The sequence below is a fragment of the Heptranchias perlo genome, chromosome 8, assembly GCF_035084215.1.
Source record: "Heptranchias perlo isolate sHepPer1 chromosome 8, sHepPer1.hap1, whole genome shotgun sequence".
Lineage (NCBI taxonomy): Eukaryota > Metazoa > Chordata > Chondrichthyes > Hexanchiformes > Hexanchidae > Heptranchias > Heptranchias perlo.
The window spans coordinates 19,653,434-19,666,670 of NC_090332.1; the positions used below are offsets into that span (position 1 = coordinate 19,653,434).

General features: G+C 42.7%; 1 protein-coding gene across 1 annotated transcript in view; it reads right to left on the bottom strand.

Moving 5' to 3' along the window:
- The window catches only part of msh2 (mutS homolog 2 (E. coli)), a 71,403-nt gene that overhangs the window by 33,566 nt on the left and 24,600 nt on the right, over window positions 1-13,237 (bottom strand). The window contains exons 7-10 of the mRNA XM_067988763.1: window positions 6,559-6,758; window positions 4,938-5,047; window positions 2,897-3,020; window positions 1,514-1,664 (exon numbers count right to left, since the gene is read on the bottom strand). Of these exons, the coding sequence (XP_067844864.1) occupies window positions 1,514-1,664; window positions 2,897-3,020; window positions 4,938-5,047; window positions 6,559-6,758 (585 nt within the window). The remainder of the gene's footprint in view (window positions 1-1,513; window positions 1,665-2,896; window positions 3,021-4,937; window positions 5,048-6,558; window positions 6,759-13,237) is intronic.

A 13,237-nucleotide genomic window follows, 5' to 3' on the forward strand; every position in this document is an offset into this window, starting at 1 on the left:
CCTCAAGTCATGCTCCAATAATAGGCTCTCAGTCCCAACTGCAACAACAGTTTCTATACCAGCTAAATTGACTACTGATTAATTAAAATTTTTGACCTGTTCTGCTCTGAAATTACACACAGTGAATTATACATTCACCTGCTGGAACTCGAGGGTATGGTACACCTTCCCACCCTCCCCCAGAAAGTAGGAAGAGATGTAGTGATACAGACTGATTTAGGGATAGAATTCCTGAGCACAGGAGTATGATAGCTGAAGGCTGTGGCACTGATAGCGCAAATGGAGGGAGGAGGGAAGGAGTGCTGCATTCTGAGCCAGACTCAAAAGCAGGGAACTGGGAGGCTGCAGAGGTAGGGTGAACGAGACCAAAAACAGGGAGGATTTTGAATTCAATGTGTTATAAAATGGGGTAACTCCATGGATGTCAGAGGTGATAGGTGAGCAGGATATAATACAAGTTAGGATGTAGCCAGTGAAGTTCTGGAGGAGTTGGAGTTTGCATAATGTGGGCTCAAGTGGCCAGCTAAGAGGACATTGGAAAAAGTTGAACCTGGAGGTGAGGTGACAGACATGGAAGAGGGTTTCAGCCTTGCCAATGTTTAGCTGGCGGAACTGACCCGTCCAAGCTGTCAGATACCGCAATAACAATCTAGGGTGATGGCAAAGAGGTAAAGCTGGGTGCCATCAACATACATGCAGAGGCTCACGCCATGCTTACAGATAATGTTGCCAAGAGGCAGCACATAAAATGAGAAATAAGAGGCAGCCAAAGTCTGGTCCTTGGAGCATGCCAAAAGTGACCATGTGTGGACAGGAGGAGAAGCCGTTGGAGCACATGTGCTGGTTAGAGTTAGGTAGGAATGGAACCATGGTGTCAAGGCGATGGTCAATCACATTGAAGGATATGGAGAAATGGAGCCCTCTCCCCTCCCCCCTCCCCATAGCCCTGAAGCAGAGGCCAACTGCAATATGCAAACTGTGATTCTGGCTAAGATCAGCAAATGCAGCACACACTTCGGATAAAACGTGGAACCTTTCTGGTCCGGACAGCTCAGCTCCACATTGGATAGTGCATTTGAGCAAATGTTACAACATCACCTTGTTCTTGCAGCATCAGGCTGACATTCTTTATTAAAGCAGTTAGTGTTTAAAGGCTAGAACTCTTAGTGCAAAGTCCTTGCATACTCCAGCTGGGTTTAAGCACAAGTAAATTCCAGGAAATACTAATAAATTCTTTGAAAGTTCAACTACCATATATAAAACTCCCACCCAGCTTCCATAAAAGTTTTTTTTTAAAAAACTATAAAGAAATTCATATTATGAGTATCTAATAATTTATGCTACTGTGCTGAACTTGATATATACAGTGTAATTTTCAAATCATAATGTCAATACTCCCAAAACAGAGATGAAAAGTGTAGCTTCGTATATCCATCCAGTACGCCAGGCCTCAATGATAACCAACCAAACTACTGACTTTGGCAGGAGAAAGGAAAAAAAACAGAACTCTAACCCATTTGTGAACCGGACTCCATTCTTCTGGATATCTATAGTGTTAAATTTCTTATTGTTGCGAAGAGCCTTCTCCTCCTTGCAGGTGACGCGGAAATAATAACCCAACTGAGCGTTTGACTCCAATTTCACCGTCTTGCCGGCTTCAAGACCTACATATAAACCAATCAACCAGATAATAATTTGCTAAAACTGTCCCACAGATATTTAATTACAATGTATTCATTTTTTTTCTTCTCCCGTGCTCTCGCAATAACGTCTTCCTCAAAATTAAGCCATGGTAAACAATCCCCCTTTATTAACTCACTGTGGAACTATAGGTCAGTGATACTCCTAGTATAGTCCAGGGATCACTTGCGGTCCACTTGCCCTTGACTTGCCACCCATAGTGGCATTGGTTGGGGGGGGGGGGGGGGGGGTGGAGAGATGTCAGAACTCAGATTTAGTGCTGTAATGTCAGAGAAAGTAATGGAATACCAGTTGGAACCTGGTCTATCCCAGCATCCCTAAAGCAAGTTAAAAAGGCTTATTATGGAACGGAATAAAGATAAAATGTCCTGCATATTGTTTATAGGAAAGGGAGTGGTGGACAGGAAGGAAACAGCAGACGTTTCACCGTGGATTGCATTTCAGCTCCCACTACGAGTTGAGTTCTAGAAGAGGCTACCTGCACCATCCCCTAGCCAGGAGCAGGCCAGTAAGGTGAAGAAAAAATTGTTAAAAAGATATGGATTGAAATAAAGTTTGTCCAGCATGAATGCTGGTGCTGGGGATTGTACATAATCAGTGGGTGAAGCTTGCTCCCAAGGAACCTCATTTTTCAAGTATCAATAGTTTCCAAATTAGTGTTTAAATATATTGCTATATATTTAATATAGAGCACCTTTTAGGTATCGGTAAAGCTTGGGTGGTGCAGAGCATTGGACACTGGCCTTCCAATTCTGGGATCTGATTTGAATCCAGCCCAGATTGATGGTATGGGACTCTCCTGTGTCCGTTGGCTGCAAATGTCCAACATGAAATGAGTCTCAATCCAGTCCCTGGTAGGGCTGGAACCAGAGTGGAAAACTGACCCTAATTCAGTACTAACTGGCATTCTCACTTCATGAGGCCACAGAATGGCTGGTGTGGGAATTGGAGCACTGGAGTAGGCAATGCTCTTCTGCAGCTGGTCAAGGGACATTGTTGGGGCAGAGCAGGGACTTTACTTTGCGTTTAACCATCCTACACACCTTTGATGCAACACAGAGTGCCCGAAATGGAAAGTGCGCCAATATCGATCACTTTGATGAACACAAAAAGTAGAATTATTCTGATTGATTGTAACAGTGAAAAAAGGTACAGGTTTATCTCAATTCTGCCTTTTCTCGGATCTATTTCATACCTAGCTCCCTGGCAGCTTGGTTCAGAGCTGACTGCATACTTTTCTCCAGGTCATCCATCTTCTCTCTCAGTTCAGTTAGATTTGGGTCGAAGGATGGCTTCACCAGGAACTCATGATTTTCCACCTGTTAAATCAAGTGACTGCTTTTAACATTAAGACAGTTACAACAACCCCATCTAATTAATTTCTTTATTATTGCAAAAGGAAGGCTGCTCAGCACATTGGAGCTCTTATGTGCCCATGGGTGAGGAGGGAAGGGAATGCGTATTTTCAGCTTCTATTTCCCTACATGGTGAGTTCTCCATTTTAAAGAGGACGAGAGAGCGAGAGCACACCGGTGGGGGGGGGGGGGGGGGGGGGAAGAAAGAGAAACCCCAGAAAGAAACAGTGGAATCACTCGTCTCTATAAATCAGTTGTTCGTTGCTTCATTTTTACACATTTTTGTGGATCTGTTGTTAAGGAGATATTTCCATACTGAGTGAAGGCAGCAGCAGTCATGAAGCATTGAGTGGTTTTATTAAAGACAAACTTTGACCCCCTTATGTATATTTTTCTCTAGCAGTAATTGTTTACAGTCCCACCATCACCAATGAAACTTCTATTTTTATCTCCACCTGAACATTACATTGAGTCTACAGCACAGAAACAGGCTATTCGACCCAAATGCTCTATGCCACTGCTTATGCTCCACATGAACCTCCTCCCTTCCTACTTCATCTACCCCTATCAGCATACCCCTCTATTCTTTTCTCCTTCCTCTTCAATACATCAATGCTATTTGCCTCAACTACTCCTTGTGGTAGCGCATTCCACATTCTTACCACTCTTTCGGTAAAGAAGTTTCTCCTGAATTACCTATTGGATTTATTAGTGACTATCTTATATTTATGACCTCTAGTTTTGGACTTCCCCCGCAAATGGAAACATTTTCTCCATGTCTACCCCATCAAACCCTTTCATTATCTTAAAGGCCTCTATCAGATCACCCTCAGCCTTCTCTTTTTCGAGCCCCAGCCTGTTGAGACTTTCCTGATAAGTATATCCACTCAGTTCTGGTATCATCCTTGTGAATCTTTTTTTGCACCTTCTCCAATGCCTCTACATCCTTTTTTTAACATGTGTTTATCTAGCTTCCCCTTAAAATGCATCCACGCTAGTCGCCTCAACTACTCCTTGGGTAGTGAGTTCCACATTCTAACCACCTTCTGGGTAAAGAAGTTTCTCCTGAACTCCCTATTGGATTTATTAGTGACTATTTTATATTTATGGCCCCTAGTTCAGGCCCATAACAGACTTACGAAGGGCATTTCCCTTTATCCTGCAACTGATTACGCAGCACCAACATTGCAAATGGAGTTGGGTTCACTCATCCTTGGCTTAAGTACAGCGACAGCCCTCCAGAAACAACTTGGAGCAAGTACTTTCCAGACTGACTTGCTTCCCTAAGTCCAAGTAGCTCTTTTGTTTGTCAATCCACTTCAAGGAATGGCCCTCAGGAGTTGGTGTCTTCTTGGGTTAACTTGGAAGCAGTTCCTAGTTAGATGCTAGAGTGCAGTTGGAACCCTTTCTGATACATCATGGGCAGCTTTTACGCTGCCCTTGGGATACAGCTGTAGACACTGTATCCAAAGTATAAATCTGATGAACAGAAATCTCTAAAATTCATAATGTTTTACCATATATAATACAAAGCTAAAAATTACAGTCCTTCCCACTAACTGATACAATTTTATAATTTATTACAATTGCATGAGGAATTTAAACAGCCTCTGCAAATTTCAGTCTGTATGACTTTCAAGAAGTTAATTAGGTTGCCTAGCAGCACTTTCTGAAAATGCTGCAAAATGAATCCCATCCTTTATTCGCTGTCAGCAGTGGCTGGATTCCTAAATTAATTCAACCCGTTGAAAGGCGCTACGTAATACAAAAACGTTTCTTCTTTCTTTAACCCACACAGACTCTCCCTCTCTGGTCTTCTCACAAACCTGATTCACACTTGAAAGAATCTCGCACATTAACTCTCTCAATTTAGCCACATACCTGATTCAGGTCTAATGTCGTCTCAATCAATTCCTGAAACTTGGAGAAATCCGAGATAAGGTCCGTTAATGGGGAGATAAAGACAGCTTTCAATAACATCTGGTGTACTCCTGTGAAAACAATTAGTGTTGATTACATCAGACAAGCTGTGGCAAGGGAAGACAGATTTATTCCAGTATACAGTATGTTATTTAAATGAACATTCTAGCATTCAAATACCAAAATTCCACTGAACGTACAATACAATAACCATAATTCTTATTAAATGGTATTAGTTGGATTTCGAGTTGTTCAATACTGCTTTTGCTATTTAGCTTTAGAACACTGCAGTAGTGTTGAACACATAATCTAGGCTGACAGTTCAATGTAGTACTGAGCAAATGCTGCATTGTCAGAGGTGCCGTCTATCAAATGAGATGTTATGGCCCATATTCAGTTAAAATGAGGCCCAGGTGTCTTTTCAGGTAGATTCAAAACTCCCAGGGAACTATTTGAAAAAGAGCAGTAAAGTTCTCTGGGTGTCCTGTCCAATATCTGTCCCTTAACCAACAGCATCAAAACAAATTAACTGTTCATTCACCTCATTTTTTTTTGTGGGACCTTGCTGTGCTCAAATTGGCTGTCACATTTGCTTACAGAATGGTGACTATGCTTCAAAATGTAATTCATTGGCTATGAAGCCCTTATGGGATGTCCTGAGGACATGAAAAGTGCTCTATGAATGCAAGTTATTTCTCCTTCTTCATGGATCATCAGCAAGTCAAAATGGGCACCATACTAGCATTCCTGCCATCACCAACATTGTACCAGCCACAAGAGTGGTAGGAAATCCAAACAGTGGGCACTGGATGGTTAGGTGGGTTGCACACAGTCCTTTCTCTCATGACCTCGGTTAGAATCCTCTGTGTGTTGACTGCAACAGTCCGAAGTAAAATAGGTTTTCACAGTCTCAACACTGTTACTTGTCTGCATGAGCCCTCGGTATAAAAACCCCCCGTGACAGTCTCACTAAGACAGGCCACAGGATGGCTGGCATTAGAGACGGTATAGTAGGGGCTGGGCAGAGCAGAGGAAGTTTTACTCAGCATCTAAACATACTAAACATCCTGAGCTACTAGTTTATAATGACTCAATAAGACAAATTCTATTTTTGTATACATAATTCTGCAATTTTTACTCTGCTTTTTGGGAGCGGTGCTCACACTCAATGATTCAGTAGGTTATTTTCTGTGAAAATTAGTGCCATTGCTATTGGTAAACAAAGGGCTGGTTTAAGCGTAAACATTGACCGAATTCCGATTTTATGGGATTCCAGGATTTTACTAGTGTTATGGGGATCATATTCCCAAATCCTGTCTGTTTTTCTGTAAAAAACGAAAACCAGTGACCTTGGTTATACCCGAAACGGAAGTGCTTGTAGAAAAATTGGATGGACCAAATAGCAATGATAGGGTTTCTTGCTTAGTTATCTACACAATGTGAAGTGAAGAGTCCAGTTCATACTTTATTTTGATGCCGATCATAAAAATAAAAACAAATCAAAGGCTCTCAAAATGCACAATGCAGCACTTGTTAAGATCATATGCTGAACGTGACAATTTCTATATGTGTCATCTCTTACCTTCATATCTATCCAACACCTGCACCACATTTGGGAGATGATTGACAGCCTGGTAAATCCGGTAGCAGTCCTGTAGAATTGCTGCCTGACGCTGGAACTTCTTTGCCAGGCGGTTGAGGTCAGGAAATCGCCGAAGCAGATCCTCTTGTAAATTCTGCCGAAGCTCAGTGTCTTCCACAAACGCCTCCACGAGGTTAAGCCTTTTGAAGGTAATCATAAAAGAACTCGTTAGGCATTTGTTTTAATGGATCAAAGGTCTAAACTGCTTAATAACAGTCAGAAACTCACAGGATGGAGAGGACAATAGCCTACGAAAATAAGAACTTTACCCATGTGAAGCTGTAGTACAGCACAATGAATGTGGGTCACCAAAGAGAGTTGACATACAGCTTCACTGTCCCACTCTGTCCAATTCCCTATTTTATCTGCATCTCTGTGGACAGAAGTCAAACAATGGCCGGGTACCAGATCGGGAGGGGGTGGGGGGTTTGGGTGAGAAAGACATTCTTGACTCCAGTCATGCAGCTTCTACTGTCAAGTTCACAGTGACACAGGCAGGGGCCTGGAAGTATATCGGCTGGCCACTGCCTCAGCTTGTAGCTTTGATTCCTGGCCTAGAAAATCGGGGAAGGGTTGAGGAGAAAATCAGTGGGGGAAAAAAACGGAGGTAAACAGCAGCTCTTGCTTTCCTTCTTGCTTTGGAGACTGCCGACACAAAATAGAAACTGCAGCGCCTATAATAAGAATTCCCGTTCACAAGACAGAATTTGTATTTGTCAAGCACTTTTCACAACCTTAGGACCACCCCAAAGCATTCACAGTCAATGACATACTTTTGAACTGTAGTCACTATTATAATGCAGGAGACCACTTTGTGTATGAAATACATGGACCAATCCCTGTGAAAACAGAGTCAACCTCAGAAATACATCTGATCAATGCTGAGCTACGTAGCAGCCAGAACACTACAATTTGTGCAGTGCTCCTGGATTAGAGAGCAGACAGAGAAGAAAATACAGCCAAGGTTCTCACTCCTGATCACTTTTCAGTGATCTCCCTGGAAGCACACTTTGGGAGAGGTCAGGATCGAAACTGGCTGTGGTGCCCAATGTAGCCTCTCAGTATTCGCTATGACTGCAGATGTTTGGAGGTAGCCTTCGACACAGCAAGGATTGAGAGTGCCAAGAGGATTCTGCCAGTTAACCACTCCTCCTCTCCCACTGCCCTCCACTGAAGGCTGGGAAACCAGTTAAAAAGGAAGCATTCAAGTTTAATTGGGTTTTGTTTGAATTAAATATATATATATTAAACAAAACAACTTTAAGTTGAGGGTTATGAAAAATCCTACTTCTCCAACATTTTAACATGTTGCATTCCTGGTTTTGAATCTTTCAATATTTTGCTGGCATCAGTAAATTAAAATATTAACCTTGCAATTGGAAATAAATCCCAGTGTCCTGGGTATTACTCTGCCACCCTATGGCCATAATAGTGTAGTACAGACAAAAACCATGAAGACCTCACACCAAACTTTTATTATCCTCCCCTCTCACCTCACCCCACCCCCCCCAATTCAAAAGGTACTTATCTTTAACTGTTCCCCTACCTTCACAGTGATGCCCCAACAATTAGTACAGCTTACATTAAAGATACTGGCCTCGTCTTCCTGACTGCTAACACTATTTTTGGGCAAAAAGAGGGAGTAACTGACTGGAAAGTGGGGTGAAGACCCGCATAACACTCATTTCTGGTGAGGATATTTTAATCAACTCCCATTCAAACATCACACATTTTCCTGACATTCTTGCATATACAAGATTTAAGTCATCTACCTACCCACAGAAAATGGACATCCAGGGTTGCTAGCAACTGAGCTGTATGTGGAAGTTAATTTCAAGAGCTCTGTCGGAAAAGATTGTTTACAAAATTTTCAGGCCGTTACAGCCCCCCTTTTTCATCGTTTGCATGTTCAGGAGCCTCTGTAGCAATTGTTGTGGTGCTACCTTTTCTCCTCCACATTTCCTTCAGAAGAATTTCAATGGCCTTATTCCAAGCAATGGGCTGCTCTCTGGCCTTCTGCACCCCTCAGGAACTTTGTTTCTTTTGGATAATCTTGGATATTCCAAACTAGCCAGTATATGATGCCTGCTCCTTTAAGCAGCTGCTGGAATTTAAATCCTGCAGCAGCACACGGTTTCCTGCCCACCCAATGGGTGAGCTCCCAATCACAGGCCTTTTCCACATGAGCTTCAAATGAGAATGACCCCAGAAACACGCACGAGGTAAACGCACTGTTGATGGGGTGGGTGCTATTCTTGCACCTTCCCACTTCCAGTGGAGCTTATATCAAAGTGGAAAATCTGGACTCCTACATCTAAATAACTAATTGTGTCTAATTCTGGGCATCACACTTTACGAAGGATGTCAAGGCCTTGGGGAGGGTGCAGAGGAGATTTACTAGATTGGTACCAGGGATGAGGGACTTCAGTTATGTGGAGAGACTGGTGAAGCTGGGGTTGTTCTTCTTAGAACAGAGAAGGTTAAGGAGATTTGATAATTTTGAACACCTATGAACGGTTTTGATAAGAGTTACTAAGGAGAAGCTGTTTCCACTGGCAGGAGGGTCCGTAACCAGAGGACACAGATTTAAGGTCATTGGCAAAAGAACCAGAGGGGAGATGAGGAGAATTTTTTTTTTAAACACAGCGAGTTGTTGTGATCTCTAAGGCACTGCCTGAAAGGATGGTGGAAGCAGGTTCAATAGTAACTTTCCAACGGGAATTGGATTAATACTTGAAAGTGAAAAAAATTGCAGGGCTATGGGAAAGAGCAGGGAAGTGGGACTAACTGGATAGCTCTTTCAATGACAGGCTAAATGACCTGATGGGCTGAATGGCCTTCTTTGCTGTATGATTCTATGAAGTACTCCTGATGGCTTAGTGGGTAAATTCACTGACCATTAGACCATAAGATAGAAGCAGGAGTAGGCCATTCGGCCCCTCGAGCCTGCTCCGCCATTTAATGAGATCATGGCTGATCTGATTTTTACCTCAACTCCACTTTCCCACCCTTTCCCCGTATCCTTTGACTCCCTTGCTGATCAAAAGTTTGTCTAACTCAGCCTTGAATGTATTCAATGACTCAGCCTCCACAGCTTTTTGGGGTAAAGAATTCCAAAGATTCACAACTCTCTGGGAGAAGAACTTCCTCCTCATTTCCGTCTTAAACGGGTGACCCCTTATTCCGAGACTATGCCCCCTAGTTTTAGATTCCCCCATGAGGGGTAACATCCTCTCAGCATCTACCCTGTCGAGTCCCCTCAGAATCTTGTATGTTTCAATAAGGTCTCCTCTCATTCTTCTAAACTCCAATGAGTATAGACCCAACCTGTTCAATCTTTCCTCATAAGACAACCCTTCCATACCCGGAATCAACCTAGCGAACCTTCTCTGAACTGCCTCCAATGCAAGTACATCCTTCCTTAAATAAAGACACCAGAACTGTACGCAGTACTCCAGGTGTGGTCTGACCAGCACCCTGTACAGTTGTAGCATGACTTCCTTGCTTTTATACTCCATCCCCCTAGAAATAAAGGCCAATATTCCATTTGCCTTCCGGATTACCTGCTGCACCTGTATGTTGACTGTGTGTTTCATGTACGAGGACACCCTGATCCCTCTGCAGCATTTTGTAATATTTCTCCATTCAAATAATATTTTGCTTTTTTATTTTTCCTCCCAAAGTGGATGATTTCACATTTTCCCATATTATATTCCATCTGCCAATTTTTTCCCATTTGCTTAACCTGTCAATATCCCTTTGCAGACACTTTTGTGTCCTCATCGCAACTTGCTTTGCCACCTATCTTTGTATCATTAGCAAATTTGACCTCAAGACACTCTGTTCCTTCATCCAAGTCATTGATATATATTGTAAATAGTTGAGGCCCTAGCACTGATTCCTGCGGCACCCCACTAGTTACAGATTGCCATTTTGAAAATGACCCTTTTATCCCGACTCTTTGTTTTCTGTTAGTTAGCCACTGTCTGGTAAGTAAATGCACTGAGCCACACAGACAGGAAAGTTTCAGGTTTGATCCTCAGTTTGTGCCGAGTTAGCAAGGGCAGCTATGGTGGTACAATTTGCCTCAGTGCCCCTGGGCTAGGGAGAGAGGAAATGGGGGAAAAGTCAGTATTCCTGATCATTATGCAATGACCCAATGCTGGAAATTGTGCAGGTATGGACATCGGGTGAAGACACAAAAGATGCCCACTGCAGTCAGATAGCTCCCCAACACTCATTTTCTGGTCTTGAATATGAAGAATATCCATTCAGAAGTACTGGAGTGCTCATGGAACCATAAACCTTAGTATGAGTTTGTGCTCGCTAAACAGCAAGAATAGAAAATGGAAGGTAACTGGGAAGAAAGTAAAATCTAAAATTTTATATTAATCCCTTACTGGCCACAGCCACAGTCATATTCAGGACAATTACTGGAGCAGAATATCATACCGCACAACTGAACTCAACCTTTTGCTGCATGTTTTCAGAGCACAAAATTCTCAACAGTTTTACCTGTAGCCAGCAGAGGGCAGTAGAGACTTTATTTTCCAAGTGTTACTACCCTCCATTTTGAAAGAATTCAGACAAAAATCTCACGGTACTTTATAGAAGAGTAAGGGGGGGGGGGGGGGAAGGGAAATGGATGCCATGCCAAAGGAGAGGTGACAATAAGTATGTACAGATTCTATCAGAATAGTGAAAAGACTTCTACAACCAAATGCACACCCATTTTACTGGCTACAACAGGTTAACACTACCAGGCTATAAAACCATATATCACAGTATAGATCACAAAAACAAAAAGTTACAGGAGTGTAGGAAGGTTAGGCTGTGCAATGTGCAAGATGGATGGGGGCGAGCAACTCCATAGAAACATGCATTAGATGACAAAACATGCATTTTCCTACAATTTTGAACGAGGCGGCTTCATTGAGTATTTAAGTCAGGGCGGGTGGGGGAGGTAAGGGAGAGGAAACAGTATTTTAGTGCTTAACTGGGAGTGTGGTGGGGTTTGCAACATGTACTTTGTGCGCTGTTGTCCAGTAAAGAACAGACAAGAAATTACCTTCATTGAATTGTAACTAACTTTAAAAAGTAGTCTACTTACATACAACTTTACATGCTGGCTGCACCCTCATCCTAACAATTGGAGCGAGGCCTGCAAACACTCAAGTTGCCACTGGCCTTTTGTCTTGTCTGAGGTAATAAGGTTGGCTTGGCTCCAGCCCAGCTTTGAAACACATTATTGAAAACCACATTCCCCCTCTCCCCCTTCCCCCCTTCCCCTCCCCCAGACTAAACTACAAAGCATAGTTTTCAGGCAAATATTTGGTCAACTCAGCTACCATATTGAGAGCTATGTTAATACTGAGCTCACAAAATGTCTAGGGTACAAAGGCAGAAGAGGTCCAATTATGTTCTTGTGGATCACACATTTTACCAGTTTTATAGGCACAGAGAACCTTTTCTTTTTCCTCTTCCAATTTTCTATCCTCCGTTCTCCAAAGGAAGCAATTCATACTAGAGTACAAATTCCTGGCCACCTTCGCAGAAGTCGCCCATCCATTATCACCTGTTAACCTAAACAGTTAGTGTGGGCCGTCCATTCAACTGTGGAGAGCAAACAAGCCTACCCACTCCTGTCCTCACCCAACATGTGCTTTCCAGCAGAGATTACTGTTTAGTAATAAGGAGGGTGATTTTTCTCCTGCCTAACACTGGGGACACTGAGGCTAATTGTATTGCCCTCACTACTGACTTGAGATCAGCTAACTCAACATAATTTTCAAAACAGTATCTTATGCATTTTAACATGTGGCATAAGCTTGGTCCTTAAAAGAGACGATTCCACAAATGGGTGTTCCAAGCAAGGAAATACACTCGCAGAAAGTTCAGGTCAGGGAAAAAAAAAAATCACAGGCCTGCGGTCCTATTAACTGCAATGCAAGACGCGACAGGTCAGGCAGGTCCACTAACTGGGAGGCTCCAACGCATCATTACCTGGGAGGCTCCAACAGCTTTTTAATATTTCCATACATTCAAAGTGTGGCACGGCACAAAAATCATTTTATTTTCACAGGCGCCTCAGTCTGTACAATCTCTAGGTGTCAAGGACAAGCCACCTGTAGTTCAAAGTAGCTGAAAGTGCCACCAGGCTTAAGATGGGAGAATACAATAAACCGGAGGTAAGCCAGATTCTGGCAAAATTCAGCACGGCATGCAGCAGTATACAGAGACTTCCAGAACTTTTAATTTTATTGTGTGTGGGGAATTGGATATCGAGTCACAAGACAGCAGGGTTCAGCTTCTTCATCTGCAATGACTTGTATGGCCAGATATGTTTTTTTTTTAAAAAAAGGTTTCCCGAGTCAGACTTCCCTACTCAATACGTCAGAGTGGCTCCAAGCTCACATCAAGACCCAAGAAAATAAAATATCTCCTTGCTATATTATATGTGATAGATAATAAAAGAGAGAAAAAAAGAAAGCGCGAGAGAGCGCATGAAAAAAAAGGTATTGACCAAAATCATACTGCCAACACGCAGCATCGGCTCCATCCCTTCATACGAGCTGACTCCCAGAGGAGCTGTGGCCAGGAGATCTTTCTTTACATATTG